At 34.2% G+C, this 24,047-nt stretch overlaps 1 protein-coding gene across 1 annotated transcript in view; it reads right to left on the reverse strand.

The window, feature by feature from the left end:
• Positions 1 to 19,795: 19,795 nt before the first annotated feature.
• The window catches only part of LOC117169715, a 5,020-nt gene continuing 768 nt past the window's right edge, over positions 19,796 to 24,047 (reverse strand). Inside the window, exon 2 of the mRNA XM_033356220.1 lies at positions 19,796 to 19,877. Within this exon, the coding sequence (XP_033212111.1) occupies positions 19,796 to 19,877 (82 nt within the window). The remainder of the gene's footprint in view (positions 19,878 to 24,047) is intronic.

Below are 24,047 nucleotides of genomic sequence, written 5' to 3' on the forward strand. Positions count from 1 at the left end.
GAAGTTAAAAAACGGTAAGGCTGCTCAGTAGATCGTATGTTTAAAGTTAAAATCATAAAAAACATTAGAAGTGAGCAAATTCAGTTTATGGAAAAATGACCAAAGTTGCAATAAAATGTTTAACAACAAAATTTTTATTAGAGAATTCGTATTTTTAACGTGAGAATGAAACTAAGTCTGTTTTAATACCAACGTAAGTTATAAATTATAATAATATCCATTTATGGAAATGATATACAATCTCAGAGACAAACTCGAGTGCGAAGCACGAGATTCGTGATGAGAATGTGTCGTAAAGCCGAAGGAGCTTTGACAAAAGAGCGACACACGGAAATAAATTATAGGAATTAAATTTTAAGTTCACAGCTAAAATAATATTTCACTTTAATTTTGATTTTCTAGTTTTGTACAAAAAGGCATATTTTCCACAAGACATGAATTTTGAACTATAAAAGGTGAATTTTTTATTTCAAACATCAATTTGCAATATAAAATGGAACAGTTATATTTGCAGTGAAAAAAGTAATTCCCAAATCCCACCAAAAAAGTAATTCTCAATAAAATAATTAATTTTTGACACAATAGTTTTCAAGCAAGAAGATTAATTTTGTACCGAAAGACGATTTTTCAAAAAAATTATATCAACTTTTAACCAGAAAATATAAGTTTTTTACTATAGTAAAAAAAAAACAAGTAATTTTCAAAAACGAAGAAAAAGAAATTTTCTACGAGTTAGGTTCCAATCAAAAAGTCGATTTTTTTAAAAGAATACATGAATTTTCTATTAAATAGTTCAATTTTTAACTCATAAGGAAACAATTTCCATTCAAAAATGAAATATCTAAGACTTCACATAAAACAATGAATTTTTAATAGAAAAGAAGATATTTCAACAAAATAATTATAAATTTTTGATAGTTTAACTTTTTACCACTTTAATTTTGTGCACAAGTAGTTGATTTAAATCAAATTTAATAAATAGATATTTCATAGTTGATAATAGGTAGATAAGTAGTTGATACTTAAAGAAAAAAGGATTTAATTTCAATGGCAAACAGTTGAATTTAACCAAAAAAGAAGAATTTTCGATCAAATAGTGGAACAGTCAACCAAAAAAGATTAAAATTGAAGACGAATTTTCAAGAAAAATTATATGAAATTTATACCAGAAAATATAAGTTTTTTTACTATAAATGGAATCTGGAATAGTAACAGTAGTGACATTTATTCCTAAAATGAGCGAGCTTTCAGGGCTTCCGTTTCCTCTTACCATAAAAAAATGCATTTTCCACGATATTGAAAACAATGTTCACTTTTTACTGTTCATTTTCAGGATCACCCTTGCTTTCCCTTACTTCTTCCAATTCTTCATTCATCCAATATCTGCATGCTCTCACTTCTTCTCCCATTCTGAACCGTACAACCCTACTCCATTTTTCTTCCTTTTTTATTTTTTGCAGATATTCTGGTTCCATCAACCTTTTGACCATCATATACCATCTATTGTACCTCGAATCTATTATTTTTGTCCATCTCTCTTCTCCTTATTTAACTAATAGCTCTAACTATGTCCTGCCACTCCATAGCCTCTTCTCCAATATTACACACCCTTCTCAGTTTTCTCCTTTCTTCCTCCTATTTTGAATTTCCCACTTTACCTCTCGCTTCATTTTTCCGAATTTCGCCGAAACATGCTTATGCAATTCGACTTCCCTCTCCTTTTTAGCTTCTTTTCAAACCTCCAGGCTCTCTTAATTTGTCTAGTAACCATATTTTCTCTTCCTAACTCTTCTTTTAACATATATCCTGAGCAACTTTAGCTAACCCCCATTACCCACCTCAGAAATCGCCCATGCATGCTCTCTACTTTCCTATGTTCCTTCCATCCCCAGATCTCCACACCATAACACAACACCGCCCACACCATCGCATCAAACAACCAGACCCTCATTCTCCAATCGTTCTTGAACCTTCTCTTTCCTATACCCCATACTTGGCCCATTACTTTACACACACATTCAATTCTTTTCCTCACCTGCAGCTCGTTTGCACATCACCTTTGTCTTATCTACGTTCACCGTTAGCTCTTTTGTTCCCCCATACTCTTCAAAGATTCTCATCATTAGGTTCATCCCCTTCTCATCATCTGCTAATAGAACTACATCGTCCGCGTATGCTGGAAAGTATAGTTTGCTATCAACCAAAATCGTTCCTCCTTTCCATTTCTCCTTTAGCTTCTCCTCTAAGTCTGCCAGTAGGATATTAAATAGTAACGGGCTCAACGGGCACCTTTGCCTTAGACCTCGGCCTGTCCAGAAAACCTGCCTTTTTTTCTTTCCTCTTTTCACCCTAATCCTGGTTTCAGTAAAAATGTCCTTTTTTTCCTCTACACCCCTCTCTTTCATTGCCTGCCAAAGCACTTTTCTGTTCACTGAGTCAAACGCTGCTTTGAAATCTACGAACAAAGCGACTAGTTTCCCTTTCTTTCTCCCCAAATTTCTGTTAACCTCTTTCTTAAGATCTCTGCATATATTTTATAACCGACTGACATGAGGGTGATCCCTCTGTATTTCTCTACCTTCTTTCTTTCTCCTTTCTTGACAAGCGGTACCACCAGTCCCGTCGTCCACTCTTCCGGCCAACCTTCCCCTTTCCAGACCTTATTGCTGATCTTCCACATCCCATCCCTAATCCCTTCTCCTCCATACTTCGTCGTTTCGTTCTCCATCCCATCTTTTCCTGTCGCCTTGATTCTTCTCAACCTATTCATTGCCCCATCCACTTCTTCTCTTGTTATCTCGTACCCTTCCTCCATTTCTCCTGGGACTATCCTACATTTTTCCACTTTGATCTTATTTTGCTCTCCCCCTAATAGACCCTTAAATTAATCCATCCATTCCTCCATTTCTATTTTTTCGTTTCCCCTCTATCGCTATTTATCACATCTCACATCCTACCTTCTTTGATAGCTTTTTCTACTTCTGCTTTATATTCTTTCTTTCCCCTTTGTCTTTGCATTTCCAGCATCTTCTTATGTTCTTTTTTCCTCCTGTTATACTCCTCCTTCTCCAATTCCCCTTTTCTCCATTTGCTCATACACTCATTTATTTTCTCATTACTCTTCCAGCATTCCTCGTCCCACCAGCCTCTATTTCCCCCTACTCTTACGTTATTAGTACCCAGCTCATCCTTTACCTTTTCAATGGACCCCTTCTACCTTTCAATTAACGAGTCTATTCCCTCTTTTTTTTCATACCTAACCTTTTCCGTTTCCATCTTTTGTTTAAACTCTTTTAATTTATCTACCCCCCAGACTCCCATTTTCGTGTTTCTTTCGCAGCCTTTTTCCTTTCTCCCTCTGCCGCGCTTACTGACGCCTCTTTCTAGTGTAGCTGTGACCGGGAAGTGCTCGGAACCTATCTCATTATCTACCTTCATACTCCCTATCATATGCCGTATTCTTTCTTTAGCCAAGATGTAGTCTATTACTGTTGCTCCCTTTCCTATGAATGTGATCTCTCCTTCCTCATCTCCTTTCATATTTCCATTGTATATAAATCATCCTGTTTCTTCTATCATCTCTAGTAACTTCCTCGCCCCCCTATACGTCTCTCTATATTTGGAGTTCCTTATATATGCCTTCTTTTCCTCATCCCATAACCCTCCCCCTTGTTCGCCAGTCCATGTATTTGAGTCCCCTCCTATTAAAATTAATTCTTCCTTCTTTTCCAATACACCTGCTTGTTACTCTCCAGCCTTTCTCTTCCCCTCTTCTTCTGTATACACACACCATTGCTATTCCTACTTTCCCAATTGTAATTTTTCTCATCATTGTTCCATCCTTTTCCTCCATGTCCCCATCTTTTCTCCCTTTTACTGCTAATTCTCTTTTCAGCCCTGACACCATGCCGCCCATCCCTCTCACTTTAACGTGTTCTTTTCTTGCTTCTTGCATTGTCCACGCATAACCTTTCGGTAACAGCTTTTTTATTCCCTTCCAGTCCTTCTCATCTGCCTAAGTTTCACTCATCATAATCACATCCCACTTTTCTAACTCCTTCCAAAATCCTTTATTCTTGTTTTTCAAACCTGAGACATTCCAGAAAGCTATTTTGACCTTTCTCTCTTCCCTTCCCTCTTTTTTCGTCTCCACTTTTTTACCCCTTTGCCATTGGGAAACCCCGCTAATTTATTTCTAGACTCTTTTTCGTCTCCATTCCCCTTACATGTCTTAAGACTTTTTCCTTTTTTCCTTAATTCTTCTAATTCTTCATCCCAGCACCATTCCTCCCCATTTATCTATAACCTGTCTCTCCCTATCCACACCATATAGCCCTTTTTCCACTCTACCCAAGCCCTCTGCTCTATTTGCTACTTGCATTCTAATCCCTTACTTGCACTCTAATGTCTCGCAAAAGATTTTTTATTTCCACTTCTCCTGTTTCACTCTCCACTTTTAATCCCTTAACTACTATGTTATTTTCCCTTTTTGCCCTTTCTTTTGCCCTTCTAGTCTTCTTTCAATCTCGCTGAGTCTTTTCTTCAATCTTTCATTCTCACTTCGGACGTTCTTTTCACTCCCTTGAACTATTTCCTAATTCTCTGTTTTTCCCCCATATGCTCATTCCTAATTTCTAGACTGCATACCCGTTCTTCCCACTGTTTTATTTCTTTAGATCTTTGTTCGTCAACCTCTCTCTGTCTATTCTCAATTCTCTCTAGCTTACCCCAAACCTTTTCTTTCTCTTCCTTACAGCGTTTATCCCATTCTTCCCATTTTTCTCTGACCTTTTTTACTTCCCCCCTTACATCGTTTCCTGCTTATTCGGATTCCTATTCATGTCATCCAATCTCTTTCTTGTTTCCACTCTAAACGCTTTAATGAGAGCTAATGAGAAAGTTTTATCAGAAATTTCTAGCAGGGGATATTTTTTAACAAAATAGTTGAATTTTAAACTGAAGATAATTGATATTCGACCAAACATGATATGTTCGAAAAATATATATAAGAAAAGTAATTTTGAACCCGGAAGCTTAATATAATGCCAAAAAGATTACTTTTGATTGAATTACTCAAATTTGAATTAAAATATCCTTAAATAATAGCAACTTTAATTTTAGAGCAGGGAAGTTATTCTTAAATGATTATAGTCTTCATTTTCTCACAGGGAAGTTCTTGAAAAATTATAATTTAGAGTTTAGAACAAGTTATGCAAATATTGTTCATTTTCCACCTCATTTAAATATAAAAAATTAATAATAATACCACTTACCGTTTTTATGTTTGCACTGGTACTCAAGCGGTTATTTCACTACTGCACTTGGGTCAGGTCAAGAACTGAGAAATGAGTGCCGTATGCACTCCAGATTTTCAAAATAGTGGCATCTTGCAACCTCCTCCTCTGATTTGAAGGGTTCAGGTCAGAAATTTGGGTTGGAAAAAACCTCGATTCAGGGCCGTCTTAAGATATTTTCAGGCCTGTGTTTATCGGTCTCAACTATTCTATTCTTTCTTATGAATTAATAGTACTCTCACACTTTTTTAAATTTTAACAGAAAAAAATACTGTGGAACTAAGTGAACGCATATGTTAATTAGAGTTAAAAAACACTAAGTTTCAGAATCTCCTGTGGCTTAGGGAGAGATTGGTGGATTTTTGCACCATCTTTAACCCAGCACTGCGCGTGTCAGTAGTAAGTAACAACGCCAGAAATAATCTGATACTTAAAAAAAATAATTGATTAAAATTTAACAATTTTGAACTACATATACACTCACGCTCATTAGTTTTAAAAATTATTTTAATAAGTTTTCAATTAGAAATCAGCATCAGAATCATTATTGATGATACAGGTAGCGCTTCTACCGAGAGAAATAGAAACATAAGTATACTGAGAATTTGAATAAGGCTCTAATTGAACAGAATAATTTTTCTCAACCACAATCTATATGGAAACATTTTTCTAAAAATATACAAGTTTTCATTCTTAAAGATTACGCTTCTTTCTTCGTAAACGAAAAAATTCATTATAATATAATATTCTAATCTGAAATAACCATTTGGTTGTACTTATATTCTACTTCGACGTGGTACCCTGATTGAAGATTTAGAATGATTGCCATAATTTTGTATGATTTCCTTATTCTCCAATATAATTAGAAAATAATTGATAAAATAATTTAAAGCAAATTATTTTAGTCTTGGACTGGTAAATGAATGCAATTGTTCATTTTGTGGCTAATACCAGTGGCAGCTTATTTATTTCAAGATCTTATTGAGATGACGCATTTCGTTACAGATCTGTACCCTTATCAAATCGTAGTTGCATTTTTTAACAAAAATTTGTTGGAGCTGGAAAAACACGATATTTTACCAATATCATTGTACACTATATTTTTATAAAGTGCATGCCATGATGTAGTGAAGAAATCTAACCTTCAAAGAGACAAAATATATTTACCTGGTTTTGGAAACTGAAGATAGTTGAAAGTATTTCATAAATAACAGTGTTATTTATAAATACATATTAAAATAATATAGTTTTTAAGAAGAGTTTTTTGGTTGTTTATTTGTAAATGTAAATTGGAGTAACTCTATAACCACTACAAAATTCTAAAAGTTTTTTTGAAATTTATGATATTTCTGTAGATTATGTTTGTATTTGTGTTAAAAATAATTGCAGATCATTATAAGAAGGTATTGTTTATAATCTCAGGAGTAAAATATAAGATGCTTATCTAAAAATGTATGTAACTCTATAGAAAAATCAATATTTTTATTAGGTCAAAAAATTCTACAGCAAGATATTAGAGATATATGGATAAAGATTAATAATATTCAAAACCATCTTAATTTAAAAAAAACAGATTATTAGAAAAACTTCTAATCAATTTTTTGTCAATCTGCAAAACTGCAATACTAATGACACCAATAAATTTGCACTCAAGTTAATTGATAAATCTCTACTAAAATTAGAAAATCTCCGATCACAACAAACATGTAAAATAGTTACAAATCAAAATGATCACAGTAGATAATCGAAATTACATTAGAAATAAAATTTCATATTGGACACAAAACTGGATTTATAATTATAAATTTAATACAATGGATTTTGAACAAAAATAAACAATAAAAAAATACATTTTTTTAGAAACAAATAAAGATATCATCCTAACCATAGAGGACAAAAGTAATAAAAGTATTATAATGAATAAAACAGATTATATTATTAAAGCCTTACAACTTTTAAATGATGAAACATCATATGAAAAATTAAATTTCGATCCCACTAGAAAATCTGTACCGAAACGCGTCATCTCAATAAGATCTTGAAATAAATACGCTGCCACTGGTATTACCCAGGAAACAAAAATCCATTCACTTGCATTTGAATGGGTTTTGAGGTCTTCTGAATTGCGTAACTCTCACTGGAATTCCAGATAGTCGCCCATAGATTAGAGTGAGTTTTGAATGAGAAATTAACTTTTTTAATCGGCCACATAATTTTTTTCTCGGACCCATTCAGTAGCGATTATGAATCAGCATTAACCAATAGAGGAGCGATAATTCCGATAAACATTGTTAATTTAAATGAAAAAATTTAATTTAAATAGTTAAAATTATTTATTAAAAAATAGTTCAATTAGCAGCTTTTAAGAAAATCCTAGCATACATGCAGTCTATTTTTATTTACAGACTATTTATTTTTAGGCATTTTAATTGAAAACTAACATTCACGTTTTCTCTTATCGAAATTACCTTGACCAAAAATACGGGTATTGAAAGTCTTACCACTTGGATGTATGTGATTATTACCTCATACTTCTTATTCGAAACAATTAATTTTTTAAAATTTTAATCTGCATAGTCCACTCAGTTGAACACAGCCTGAGGTAACCTACAATTGGCAGATTCACGCTTATTGAAAATTGCTATGTGCGCATCGTATTTTTACCATTGGGTGTGATCTTTTAAGAACTCCATTTCATATTGAATCTTAACCCATTCATATGCACATTAATGAATAGTAGAATGCTCATAGAAATTATTCCAGATTATTCAGTCTTATTCAACTCTATTCACTCAGCATTTTGACGAATGTGGAATGGCAGATTTAAAGCACCGCGCACAGGTGACCGATTAAAAATGTGGCCAGCCGATTGCATTTTTATTCTTTTAACCTGTAAATGACATATATGCAATTCTAACCGACTTGCTTTCTGTCAGTTCTTTTTCCCTGGGTAACCACAAACTGAATAATTGCATAATTAGAAAATTTCTGTCAGTCGGAAAATTCCTCAAACGTTATGTTTATTTATTTCCACAGTCATTGGGAGAATTACAATCAATAATTAAAATACTGCCTCTGATTCTGGAATTTTTCACAAACATTGGAGAAATATTACTCCCATTTCAACAGAAAAATTACCTAAAATTATATTATGTTTGAAAGTCTTGTAAAATTGCACAGGTTATATTTACAATTCCACAATCCACATGGTTTTTAAAATTTACATCCTATATATGTCTAAAAACAATTAGTGCACATAGTATTTTTACTTTTAATTTTATAACCTTAGAACATATAAATATTTTCGGACGTGCAACAACCATCAATATGTATGATAAATATTTATTATTAAAATTTTTGAAATTTCTATTTTTACTTCTATTGTTTAATTAAGACTAGATACTTCACTAAAGACTTTTAATATTACATTATTTCCTCCTTATGAATGAGGTAATGCATCTTGATTTTTTTAAAATTAATTTAGAAAAAGAAAAATTATTAAATGTTACTCTCCTTGGCAATACGACAAATACCACAAAAATTTCTAAAAACATTCATTCTCACAGGAAAAAATGTATATTAGGAGATTTTCAATGTTATATGTTGAGTCACGTTAAACTTACTCCATGCATCTATAAATACAATGAAATTCCACAAAACATTATTTGAAAATATATTTTTTAAACATGCTATTCTTTATTTACACTTCACACGTTTTGTCGATTTGCAATGGTACGGTGTTTCCGAACTCGCAGTGTACTGCTTTTCACTTTAGACATTTGAAAACAATAATTTGATTGATCCAAAATATACCGAATGCACCTGGTATTAATATCTGTGACTACTGTTTAAAACAACGACACAGCTACTCTCCGTTTCATTGAACACCTACTAGGTGGCGTAGCGATAGAAAACCTGGCCAATCGGGTCTGGTACGACTCCGGGACATACGAAGTAGCCCTATCCGGGCCGGACCCTATCAACTCGACCAGGGACCGATCGGTAATGGGGAACAGGTATGGCGATTTCTGTACGTGTATTTACACCGAAATTTCGGTGCGAATAGCTGGGTGTTGTCGGTACAAACTCTTCGTTTCAATTATTTAAAATCATTTCAAGATTTAAATTAATTGTAATGTTTTCAAAGGATCTAAATGTCTCTTCAAATTATTGGAATTTTTCCTACAAAGTTTAAAAGCTCTTTGAAATGTTAACGATTCAAGGCTTTCTATTTCAAACAATTTAGATTGAAATTGTTTCTTTTGAATGTTGGTTTTAAATTATTCGTACTGAATAAACATTTAAATATGACATTAACGGATGTCAGATAAATTATTGTTACTTTTTAATACTTAATTCACAATTAAATTTTAAAAATAATTAAAGTATTTATATTTACGGTTAATCAAATCAAATTTTTTTGGTAAAAAATTTCCAATTTTAAACGCTTTTATTTTTGAATTCTTGAAGTCTTCAAGATTGCATTTTAAAATTCTTTAAATTATAATGTACGCCTAAACATCTAAATTGGAAAAGTCTTAAAGTAAAGGATTTTTGAATTACGCATTGTAAACTGAATGGCATACATGAAAAAGGTAACAATTCAACTAATCATTTAAAAAACGGTTAAAATCTAATTTGAACTGAGTTTTCTCCTAAACATTTGTAAAAGCACCAGTCAAGAAATAAATTCTCTGTCATTTCCCGGTCCAGGGGCCACCCTAATTGAATATCAATAAATCACTTTCATGATTTTCAATTTTTAATATTTCCAGCTTCAAGTTACTTAAAATGATATAATTAAACAAAATTTTTAATTCATTGATTGATTCTTCAATTCATGTCTTGAAAATAATAGCGTGGTTTTATATTTAATTACCAAAAAAATATTTTAATTGTTGAATTCATAAAAGTTTAAAATAAAATATGTTTCAAGCTTTAATTTAAAAAGTTTAAAATGCAAAAGAGTTCAATTTGTAATATTCGAAAATAATTTGTGTGAGCAGGGATAAAACCAAGAAATCCTAAGAAAACTTTGAAACTGAAAATGGATAAACCCCCTGCAAACAATTGAAACCTACAAAAGCATTAGCAGCTTTCAATTAATTTTCACTGTTTTGCAGCGTTTGTATCTGATTTCTGATCAGAATTATTCTTCAGATTAATTGTGCATATAGTTCAATTTTAACATTATCTATTTATTGTCAGTAATGTAAATATATTTTATTATTTACATATAACAAAACGAGCTAATGTATGTCTATATGTATATTAATTTTACCTTTAGAAATTGATCGAAAGCGTTCGATACGTATTACATTTTCATTAAATACGAGGTGTGTTCAAAAAATAAGGTGACTTTATGGTTTTCTCAAAAAATATTTATTTATTCCTCAATATTTATGTTGTCCCCTTCAAAGTAATCCCCCTCAGATATAATACACTTGTGCCAACGCTTTTTCCAATCATCGAAGCACTTCTGATAATCATTTTGTGGTATAGCCTTGAGTTCTTTCAGGAATGCAGTTTTTATGTCCTCAATCGTTGAAAATCGATATCCTTTCATGGGTCTCTGCAGTTTTGGGAAAAGAAAAAAGTCACTGGGGGCCAAATCCGGTCAATATGGCGGCTGAGGCATGACTCTGGTGCTGTTTTTGGTCAGAAAATCTTTCACAAGCAATGATGAATGAGCAGGTGCATTATCGTGATGCTAAAGCCACGAATTGTTTTTCCAAAGTTCCGGACGTTTTTTGCGTATCACCACTCGCAAACGGCGCATAAGTTGAAGGTAATACTCCTTATTGACCGTACGACCTTGTGGTAAGAATTTCTGATGCATTACGCCACGTTAATCAAAGAGGACAGTAAGCAAAACCTTCACATTTGACCGAACTTGACGTGCTTTTTTCGGTCTTGGAGACTCAGGATGCTTCTACTGAGACGATTGGGCTTTAGTTTCGACGTCATAACCATATACCCACGATTCATCCCTGCTTATAACCCTTTTGAGAAAATCAGGTTCATTATTGACTTCATTCAACATCTCCTGAGCGATGGTCATGCGATGGATCTTTTGATCATAATCAAGCAGTTTTGGAACAAATATCGCTGACACACGTCTCATGTCCAAAATGTCCGAAAATGTAGCATGGCATGAGCCAACCGATATGCCCACATCTTCAACAACTTCTCTGATGGTATTTCGGCGATTTTTCAACACCATTTCTTCCACTGCTTGAACGTTTTCATCTGTTGTTGACGTGCTGGGATGTCCAGGGCAAGGTTCGTCTTCGACATCCTCTCGGCCTTCTTGAAACAGCTTGTACCACTCATACACATTTTTCTTACGCAGATAGACTCACCGTATGCAACTGTCAGCATTTTAAGAGTTTTAGAGCATTAGATTCCATTTTTCACACAAAATTTAATGCAAACTCTTTGCTCCATTTTTTTCGAAAGAAGAAAATCGCCGAGCACACCAAACCCTTCTAACCTTTTACGCCTCTGCCAGAAAAACAACACGAGCTATATAGTCAAAACTGTGAACATATGATCGTCACGCGTGTACCAATACAACAAAACAAAAAATTTAAAACTTAAATGTACGTCGATTCCTGGAATCCTAATCAATATGAACTTAATTAATTAAGTGTTCTCCTTTGATATTTTCCGACATAGGCGTCATATTTTATATGATTTTAAACAATTTTCGGTAAACAAAACTCCATTCTGATGACGTCATCGCCGATTCCTGGAATTATTATCTATGTGAACTAAATTGAGTAAACTTTCAAATACAAGATCAGTTCTTCTCTTTCTTCAGTTTGTTGTCAGATTCCAGATTGTGAAGAAGAAAAGCAACAAGAGCTAAAAAGTCGTTTCAACGTATTCCTAAAGAACATTCAAGGGCTAAAGCAAGCCATTCAAGTGCGAACCGATATACAAACTCTAACAAGGAAATTTAAAAGTGTTAATCTTGAACATAACAAGCAGTAAAGGAGAAGAAAAAAGAATGGATTTCCTAAAATTAAACAAAACCGCTCGCGGTGAAGATTTTCTACCAACAAAGAAGCTGACAGGCCTAGAAGTTAACAAGGGATATTAAATAACATACATTAAGGGGCTAAAATAAAATATGAAACGAGAACGCTTATAATCATAAGAAACAAATTCACCGTTTTCCTACCTTAAAGAATGGCAAAACTGTTTGAAGAGGATAAAAACTTGTTTATGCAAATGAAGAACGCCTGTGAAGATCAGCATCTTCAAATGGTATATTTGGGTGAACGCTCAACTCCATTGCATTTGTGGAGACAAATGTATAAGTGTGCGCAATTTTTCAAATATCGCTCAGTCAGTGACAAGCTTCGGTGTGATATTCATCATCCCTTATACACCACAAAATCAAATGCTACATGCGACTACATACAACCTGAATTCATCATTTACAAAAAAAATTATCCTCATGTAAGTATAACCCTAAATCTTGAAGAGTGGAAATTATTTATAAGTTACTTTAACCACACGGCACTCTTCTTTGATGGCCAAGAGAAGCAACAATGCATCGACTGTGGAAATTTCCATATACACATGACTATATCTTTTGGAAATTATACAGGGTGTCTAAAAAGTTCCGGGATCGGTTGGATATTTTCTCAGGTAAAATAATTTTTAAAAAAGTGAGGGTCATTTCTGAAGTAAATTTCAACGAGGAATTCAATGGTGACCTTCAATTTGACCTTGAAGTTGACCTGCATGGACTTTTGAAGGTCAACTTTGTTTTTTAAAGTGGAAAGCCCCTTTTTTATATTTAATCGATAGAACGGAAAATTCTACGTTCTGGTACGTACCCAAGTCATAGGTCAATTGTAACGTTCAAGGTCAGTTGAGGTTATTTGAAATTAACAAAATTTTCCAAGAGGTCAGTGTAATTCCTGAAGCAAATTTCAGCGAGAAATCCATTAGTGAGCTCTGTATTGATCTTCGTTACAGCATCTTGAATATTGTAAACTCATAAGGAAATTTTTAATTAAAAGTTCCAGGTGTTCTGGTGAGAGTTCTGTTCTTCCCTGAAGAGTTATACAGTCCTATACCATTTTTCGATGCCTAAGTCAATACCTAAGGCGATACCATAAGTCCTATATCGTTTTTCCATACGAATATTACGAATCGACACTAAATTTACGTATTACGAGTACATACTTACTATCTTTCGCTAAAAGATTATTATGGCGTAAGCTAAACTTTCGGAACGAGAGAGGGTATCTGTATTAATGTGCGTGTTTGGGGAGATCAAGTTCGATTTTATGATCAAGTTTGTTTGCTTTTTAATCCCACTTTTCGTAATGGAGAAGGGTTCAATTCTGTCTCAAAATCAACAATTGAAAGAACTGTAAGGCGCTTTATGAATCATGGATCTATCAAGGACCTTCAGAGAACTGTTCGGCCGAAATCTGCAGGATCTGAAGAGATGCAAATTGACATAGCCCAAGCATTTGCTGAAAGATCACACCTTAGTTTACGTCGAGCTAGTGATGAGCGTGACGTTGATCCTGAGACAGTACGAAATATTTTAAAAAGCATTAATTTCCATCCTTACAAAATTCATCTGGTACAAGAGCTCAATGAAGACGATCCTGATCATCGGGTTGAATTTTGTGAAATTATGATGGACAGAATTAATAAAGATCCTCTTTTCTTGTACAATACAGTATTTTCAGATGAATCTACTTTCGCTTTAAAAGGTGAAGTAAAGAGACGAAATTGTAGATATTGGTCCGACACAAATCCTGATTGGATGTTGGAAAGCCACACACAATATTCACAAAAGATTAATTTCTGGGCCGGTAACTTGAATGATACATTGATAGGCCCTTTCTTAATCGATGGTAATCTCAATGCCCGTGCATATAAAGAGCTCCTCAGAAACCAAATTGTACTAAGAATAAGAGAGATTACAGGCGATAATTTTCAAAATATTTGGTTCCAGCAGGACGGAGCAGTGGCTCATTACGGTTGGGAGGTTCGAGCATATTTGGATACTCAGTTCCCTCAAAGGTAGATTGGAAGAAGGGGTGAAATCGAGTGGCCTGCTAGATTTCCTCATCTAACGCCTCTCGACTATTTTCTTTGGGGTTATTTAAAGAGCAAAGTATACTCAACGCAACCGCAAGGCTTAGACGAACTGCAGAATCGGATTCTGCAACAAGCTACTTTGATTGATAGGGAGATGATTCGTAATACTGTAACTCATTTTTACAATCACATAGCTTTTTGTCAAGAAGCTCAAGGTTTTCAGTTCGAACATCCCCACTGAAGCTTGCAAGGCAAGGGGAATCACGCTAATCAAGCACCCCAATGGGAACAGAATTTACTACGTCCACGTCGTTGTTCCTGGGTAATGCTAAACGTAAACGTAAACTGCTTGGAAAAAACCTCGAAATAACCTTGAAGATCATCACCAAGATCAATTCAGAGCTCACCAATGAATTTTTCGTTAAAATTTACTTCAGGAACTGCACTCACTGACCTCTTGGAAAACTTTTCTTATTTCAAATAACCACTAACTGACCTTGACATTACAATTTACCTATGACTTCGGTACGTAAATAAACGTAGAATTTTCCGCTCTATCGATAGAAGATGTTAAAAAAGGGGGTTTCCACTTTAAAAAACAAAGCTGACCTTCAAAAAGCCATGAAAGTCAACTTCAAGGTCAAAATTAAGGTCACCATTGAAGTCCTCGTTGAAATTTACTTCAGGAATGACCTTCACTTTGTTGAAAAATATTTTACCCGAGGAAATATTCAACCATCCCGAGACTTTTTAGACACCCTGTATAGTGGCTTTGGAGAAAATTCAAGAAACGCAAAAATATTATCCATTTATACTGCAAGAAACAACCTTTGCTGTTCTTCAGGAAGTCAGCCCTTGTATCGACCGGTATCTTCTGGATCTGAGTGTTGTGCCGTTTCAACGTACAAAAGATGTCATTATTGAAACCATCGTTGAAAGTGTCTGGCGTAACGTGAAATCACCACCAGTGAAAAGTGTAAAATCTTATATACCAAAAAACTATACGAGTTTAAAGAGTGGGGCAATGAAAAAACTTATATTTGCTAATCTTTCGCGATGTGAAATTCTATTTCTTGAAATGATGACTTTTTGTTGTCAGAATGTGCGCGAAGAAGTGATTGAGAAATTACCAGAACTCAGATGCGTGAATAGTAGCTTTATAAATTAAAAATGCCACCTATTTTGTTTATGAGAAATATCTAAATAAAAATATAATTTAAACTAAATTCGCCTTTTTTTATTTACTAGATTAAGGGTAGGTAGATGTGTAAGTAAAAAAGACATATATACCCGAAAATAATCCAATTTATTCAGAAAAAAACCTAAAATTAATACAAAAGATAGTTACAAGCTAGCCTTATCTACCCAACTATTGTGTGAGTCATCGAAACCTAACCATTTTAAAAATAACTCATTTCCTTGCTTTTTCAGTACTTTTTCAACCAGATAAATCTCTGGATGTCTAACTTTGCCTAGTTCTTGCTCATAAAACTACCTACAATAGCTTTATCCCGATAATCTTTAAGCATATACGTCACCGGTTTAGTATTCTTAACATGGCTTACGGTAAATATTTCAGTTGTCCAATTCGGTGTGTAGCCTTTCTTAAAAACATGCTTAAATTTACTTATACGCACTTTATTTCCAACTTTAAATTTCGCTTTCTCAACTGCATGTTTTACATTGTAATTTTTGTATACATCAAACCAAATTTTTTTCTCACTTGCTTCAGTAACATATTTTGGTTTCATTCGAATAGTCTGATGCCTAGTATCGTTGTAAGATGAAACTAAATATTTCAAAATATCTATCCATTTGTAATTCCCCTGTAAGCTTAATTGCATCCAAATTTTATTCTGTAAAGTACGATTAAATCGCTCGCAAATGGATGCTTTTAAATTGGCAAACATCGAGTACAAATTTATCTTGTATCGCTTCATAAGATTTTCAAAATGTAAGTTGCAAAATTCTTTGCCTTTATCAACATGTAAATTTTTCGGTATGCGTCCTTTGTCAAGTATAGATTCCATAGCTGTAGCTATATCTTCACCCTTCCTGGATTTAGCTGGAATAGCCCAAGAAAATTTGAAAAAAAAATCAATTACAGTTAAAATGTACTTGTATCCTTTGTTTTCTTTTGTATAAGGTTGCATTTCAACAAAATCCGCTTGCCAAGTCTCATCGATGCTACGGATATCAAAGTGTCGACGTTGATAGTTTCTTCTAGCAGGCCTATGTAGCTCGTTCACTAGTTGCAGCTTGTCGTTATTCATTTTTTAGTGTGTTCAGTTTGGCATCCAACTGAGAAATGAGCTCTGAATTGCAATGCGCGAGTTCTGGAATGACATCCACATCAACTTTCAAAATATATAAACTTTCAAATGAGGAAGTTTCTAGAGTTTCAATCATCATGTTATTGTTAACAACTTCAGTTCGCCAGGAAGCTATGACATCATGCAGAGTCTGAATTTCTTGTTGAAACACATGTTGCATCATATTTAATGTACTCTAAAACTCTTGAAATGTTGACAGTTGCATATGGTGAGTCTACTCTGAGTAAGAAAAATGTGTATAAGTTGTACAAGCTGTTCCAAGAAGGCCGAGAGGATGTCGAAGACGAACCTCGCCCTGGACGTCCCAGCACGTCAACAACAGATGAAAACGTTCAAGCAGTGGAAGGAAAGGTGTTGAAAAATCGCCGAATTACCATCAGAGAAGTTGCAGAAGATGTTGGCATATCGGTTGTCTCATGCCATGCTATCTTTTCGGACGTCGCATGACCATCGCTCAGGAGATGTTGAATGAAGTCAATAATGAACCTGATTTTCTCAAAAGGGTTATAACTGGGGATGAATCGTGGGTATGTGGTTATGACGTCGAAACTAAAGCTCAATCGTCTCAGTGGAAGCATCATGAGTCTCCAAGACCGAAAAAAGCACGTCAAGTTCGGTCAAATGTGAAGGTATTCCTCACTGTCTTCTTTGATTACCGTGGCTTAGTGCATCAGGAATTCTTACCACAAGGTCGTACGGTGAATAAGGAGTATTCTCTTCAAGTTATGTGCCGTTTGCAAGAGGCGATACGCAAAAAACGTCCGGAACTTTGGAAAAACAATTCGTGTCTTTTGCATCACGATAATGCACCTGCTCATTCATCGTTGCCTGTGAAAGATTTTCTGACCAAAAACAGCACCAGAGTCATGCCTCAGCCTCCATATTCACCGGATTTGGCCCCCAGTGACTTTTTTCTTTTCCCAAAACTGAAGAGACCCATGAAAGGACATCGATTTTCAACGATTGAAGAGATAAAAACTGCATCGCTGAAAGAACTCAAGGCTATACCACAAAATGATTATCAGAAGTGCTTCGATGGTTGGAAAAAGCGTTGGCAAAAGTGTATTATATCTGAGGTGGATTACTTTGAAGGGGACAACATAAATATTGAGGAATAAATGAATATTTTTTGAGAAAACCATAAAGTCACCTTATTTTTTGAACACACCTCGTATATCTACCTTGATCCAAATTTCTATCATTATCAATTACAACAAACCCATTCTTATCATCATACCAGCAAGCTAAATACACCTTTTTAAATTGTGAATAAAGCATGTCACTATTCACATGATCATCATATATGTGCCTCAGATTCATCTCATCTTGTTTAAACAATACAAGCAAATTAGCATTATCACGTATAAGATGTTTCGGAATACGAGCATATGTCTGACGCAAATAGAAAATTCAACATCCTTGTGCCTACCCATTAAAAAAATGCTTTAATATTATCTTGCTTTTCACAGGCTACATCATCAAATACAAACACTGAATTTGAATTAGCTTTATTTGGTATTGCAACATCATCATGCTCAATGAAAGGATAGTACTCAACACCAGCTACTGAGTTCAGAACTTTTTCTAAAAATTTGTATTTTGGTTGATTTAAAGATTTAGAGTAAACATAAACATTTGAAATCTCAATCCATTTGGGTGTATTAATAGAGCCAACAAAACATTTGTCTTTCCACAGTTGGAAGTTGTTGTACAAGCGAATCGAAATTATCGATAGGTAGCTTTATAGGTTGTGCTTCAAACTGTATCTTGACTATGACTGATTGAAAAACTATAAATGTCAGGTTTATGTAGGTTCAGTCTTTAGTTTGAAAGTATCTCTCAAACAGATATGATCGTTCACGGTGACAAACCTACAGTCAGTCGTAAGAGATCCTCAAAAGGGGCAAGACGTGACAAAGGTCTGTCGAATAAAATTATTAATAATCTTCCTGTAGAGTTACAAATTCCTGGATACCAATACAGTGGACCAGGCACGAAATTAGCAAAACGAATTGCGTGAGGTGATCCTGAAATCAATCCTCTTGACGCTGCTTGTAAGAAGCACGATATAGCCTATTCACAAAATAGAGAAAATATAGGGGTTAGAAACTCAGCTGACAGTGTACTAGCTGAAACAGCTTGGAAAGGCGTCCTTGCTCAGGACGCAGGCTTGGGTGAAAAGGCCGCTGCTTGGGGAATAACTAATGCAATGAAAATTATATCAAAATTTTGTATGGGTCTCAAAAATAAAAGGTCTACCGCCACACTCAAAAAGTAGTTACAGCAGCTGAAAAAGCAATGATACCAGGTAATGATGCACAAACTGTTATCAAATCTGCTCTCAGAGGTGCACGTGCAGCTGTAAAAAAGACTGGTGGAAAAAGAAATGTAAAGAAATCTCGAATTTTACCAATAACAAAGAAATTGGGTAGCTTTCTACCCTTTCTTATCACCATCTTTGCCGGTCTAAGTGCTACAGGTGTGCTAGCTGGTGTAGCTGCGGGAAAAGCTAAAGCTGTTCATGATTCAAATGATGCAAAACGAAAGCTTGAAGAAAGAAAACGTCATAATGAAGCAAAAGAAGCCATTGTTGTGGGGAAAGGTCTTCATTTAAAACCATATAAAGGAGGATTAGGACTTCATCTAAATTCATATGATCAAGGAGAGGGACTTAAGTACAAATCAAAAAACTTAAAGTGACGCTACCTCACCGAGCATTAACCGATGCAGATTTACTTAAATTCACAAAATCTTTAAAAATTAATGATTTTAGAGGTGTTTTTATGCGTAATGAATTACTAAACTGTGGGCCATGTAAATGTGAAAGTGCTATTGTTAACCTTGATGATAAAAACAATCTAGGTACTCATTGGGTTGCGTATAAAAAGTTTAACAGTAACATAATTTTTTTTATAGCTTTGGTAACCTCAGGCCACCTTTGGATATCCTTAAGTATCTCAGTGTTTGTAGCGTAAAATATAATCATGAAAGGTATCGAAATTATGAAACATTTGTATGTGGACATTTATGCCTTAAATTTTTATGAAATCAATTAAAATCTCAAAGCATGTATAATCTATATAAATGTAGAGGCTAATGGTTTCTAGCCAGAAAAAGACTAGCCGTCATCATGGATGATTCATTGACGTTAACATTACCGGACACTCCTTCGATCCTAGAAAATCACTATTTTCCTCCAATAGATTGTCTTCATACAAAAAATTACGCTATTAGTATTGTGAAATTTCTAACCTCCAACTCAATTCCCAATGTAGACATTGGTCAAAATAAATTCTACGTGGGTAAAGAAATAATTGAAATACCTACAGGAAGTTATGAAATAGGTGATATACAGCGCTATCTACAGAATGTTTTAGTAAAAAAGAGTATTGAAATTCACATTAAACCTAATAATAATACATTACGAAGTGAAATATATTGCAATCAAGATATAAATTTTGAAAAGTCAGTCTCAATTGCAAGTTTATTGGGATTTACACCAAGAATATTGGAACCTAGTAAACATCATGAATCTCACCAAGCATTATCCATCATTAAAATAAATGCTCTCAGAGTTGAATGTAACATAACTACAGGAGCGTACATCAATGGTCAAAAAGTGCACACTATTCATGAATTTTTCCCCGTTGTACCGCCAGGATATAAGATAGTGGAAGTCCGATCGCACATTATTTACTTGCCGATCGCTAGCAAGACAATAGATCACATACAGCTCCGTATAGTTGATCAACACGGACATTTGGTTAATTTTCATGGAGAAATTCTGACACTCAGACTGCACGTCAAGTCTTTACGATATTGGGTATTGTTTTCAATAAAAAGGTTGGATTCAGCTATAATACTTTAGTACCATAGAGCAAGAGCATCAGTCGACAACAGACTGTCAAAGGGATAACACCTCAAAACGTGCTGCTGCTGAAAAGGCTGGGTTTCGAGGTCACACCACGCGCAAAAAGAAGAGAATAAAAAGAATCAAAATTTTTTTTGCTTGCATCTGCATTTTTGTATATCGACGTTTAATTGTTTGTCACGGAGGGGGAAATTTTAAATATTGAAACTCCCATTATTTTCGATGAATCTATCGCTCATTGTGAAGTGCATGCACACCAGTCGTATGCTTTATCAAGCTTCAATAATAGTGATGAGATTACAATCGCAGTTCAGAATCAAGATCATTGTCTCCTGCCGAGCAAAAGTTCACTACACGTACACGGAATAATCGTAAGAACTGATGGAGCACCAGTAACAAACACAATTTTAGTTTCTAATGCCAGCGGTCATTTATTTGAATTAGCAAGACATGAAATCAATGCAATAGAAATTGATAGAAATAAAAATGTTGGTCTCACTAGTCTCATAAAAAATTATGTATCCCTAAATCTCGGACAATTACGTTATATACAGAATACTGGCTGGCTTGAAATAAATGATATTAATCAATCACTAATCATCGCCACTGGTTACTTTGATGTAGCCATACCTCTTAGCATGATATTTGGTTTTGCTGAGGATTATCACAAAATCATTGTCAATGCTAAACATGAACTTATTTAGACAAGATCAAAAATTGATGCAAATGCCATTTTGCAAGCAACCCCCATCGAGCAGTTTAAAATTGAAATTAATAAAATAGAGTGGTTATTGCCTAGTATTAGATTGTCAGATTCACGCAAATTTCAATTACTAAATTATATTGAAAAATATCCACCTATTCTAATAAGTTTTCGAACTTGGGAACTGTATGAATATCCTCTATTTCCAACTACTTCAAACCATGTTTGGACTGTAGAAACATCAACACGATTGGAAAACGCAAGATTTGTTGTACTTGGATTTCAAACAAACAGAAAAAATAATATTATTAGAAGTTCTAGCATCTTTGATCATTGCAATTTGACTAATGTAAAACTACTTTTAAATGATCAGTGCTATCCTTATAGTAATTTGAACCTTGATGTTAATCGAAATAGGTATGCTCTTCTTTATGAAATGTACACGAACTTTCAATCTAATTACTATGGTAAAGAACCGCAACCATTGTCGACTGTTCTGAGCAAAATGAGTCCTTGAAACACGGACTTAATTTTCCATGATCGTATACTTGAGTGTAAACCAATAAGTGGTGTGGTGAAAAAGTTGGTATAAAAACTACTGTAACTGAGTAGAAATAGTTTAGTTGCATATATATAATTAATTATAATCTATTTATTTCTAAGTATAATGTGCTGGTTTTTTCTATTGGAAATAAAAAATAATTTTAAATGAAAAAGAAAAATTATGTTGTTTCTTCAGAGTTCCTTGTCCCTATAATAATAATAATAAGTGCGAATAGTAGATAAGCGAATGATTGGTTGGTGAACATCGTTGACATTGGTATATTCCATCTGCTGGATCGGGTTTCATCCAATAGCTACATCAATTTAGAAAAATAATTAGCATGTAATTTTTCAATTAGAAGTAAATTTGCTTTTAAAAAAATGTAATTTTCAGGTTGCATTAAATAAAAAAGAACAATTTAGATTCAATTGATTTTCTTTTATTCACAATAACTTTATTTTACAAACAATTTTACAGTTTGTCGATTTCTTCTTCTTCCAATTTACATATATACTTCTTTTGTTGCTATTTCCAATCATATATATATTTTTTTTATTTACAGCAATATGTAGATTATACACTATATCTTCCACATCAAAGGTTATGCACTAGTGCTAGCTCTCTATCTCTCTCACTCACCGACTCATATATTCACAGCACTCGTCACATTAATCACCTCGCTTGTTTCTACACATATATACAAGTTTTTGTTTAGAATCACTGTACATAATCTCAATACTCCTTTGAGAATTGAATTCCTTTATTTGGAAAATGAATATTAATTTTTATCAACATCCATTGCCTCCTCTGATTAGAATTCGTAACATCATGGAAGTGTGACGGTTGTATGAGGAAGCAGTATCCTCTTATCATTTCGCCAGCTGAAGTCTATCTTGTTTTGCTCAATCGAGTGGACTTCATATTTTCGGCTTCGAATTAACCGATGAGGTCGAGTAAGAGTTTGATAATGTAGCAAAGTTAGCCTATAGTCCTCAAACGTAATTGTCCTCAAAGTGGACCCTTTAATCCCTTTGGCTTTCTTTTCCTTCCCTTTCTTTATAATAATTAGTGTTGTAATTATCAAGCGTCTATAAATTTCATCCAACTAATATCTTTGGATTCACGGATTCAAGAGGGAAATAACTGTAAGGAAAAATAGCTTTATTTTGGGAATAAGATATAAAAATCAATTTTATTGGTATATGATCGACGAGTTTCATTTTTCGCAAAGTTTCACTTAAGTGACATCTTGGCTAACAGATAAATGTTTTGTACTTAGGTTCATGAGTTTATCATGACTTACCCGGTGCTCGTTGGTTTGTACACTGACTCGACATTGAAAAATGGTTGTATTAATATATATATATATATACTCTACTTACTCATTCTAATCGCGAATAACTGAATTTAAATATTCTCGTATTTTCGTACTAGCACACACATTTCAAACATACCGCCCGCCTCGTTTGCTTGAGCATCACGAGAATAAACAAGAAAGATTTCATAGGCGAAATTGGCAAATCATTGTATGAAAAATTAATTAACACTTATTGTTGATTAAGCTACCGACGACCATGAAAATTGATCTTGAAGTAAGTAAGTATAAATAAGCATAAAATTGACCTTAAGTTGCAGCTGAAATTCAGTTTCACCGCCCGCCATGAAAAATAATATTGAATGCGAATAACAGTATAAAATTTTTTTAATACTAAATAAAGCAGTATAATTACAAGTAGTAGTAGAGGCTTTAAATGAAAGAGGCAATAAGCAGAGTTTAACAATCGGTCGGTCGAATTCTGTAGTGGCCGTCCTAACACGAACTGAGCGAACTAAGCCATCTTTACCTGGATAGCATTTAATTACGCGAGCAAGCGACCATTTAGTTGGAGGGAGACCATCATTGCGCATCAATACTAAGTCATCAATCTTAAGGTTAGATTGGTCACGAGTCCACTTATATCGACGCTGTATGTAGTGTAAATATTCAGTAGACCATCTTCGCCAAAAGGTCTCCACAATTTGTTGAATTACCTGCCAACGAGATAGCCGATTCTCAGAAACAAATTCGACCGATTGTTCAGGGGGACTCAAAAGAGGTGCACCAATCAAAAAGTGCCCAGGGGTCAAATACCAGGTGTATACATATGAAACCGGTATTGCCATTTAGCGGCCAGTAGGCACACTTGTAGGCACTGTCGGAACTTACCATTTGTGCTAATTGGCATAT

The sequence above is a fragment of the Belonocnema kinseyi genome, chromosome 3 (genome assembly GCF_010883055.1).
Source record: "Belonocnema kinseyi isolate 2016_QV_RU_SX_M_011 chromosome 3, B_treatae_v1, whole genome shotgun sequence".
In the NCBI taxonomy this organism is placed as follows: domain Eukaryota; kingdom Metazoa; phylum Arthropoda; class Insecta; order Hymenoptera; family Cynipidae; genus Belonocnema; species Belonocnema kinseyi.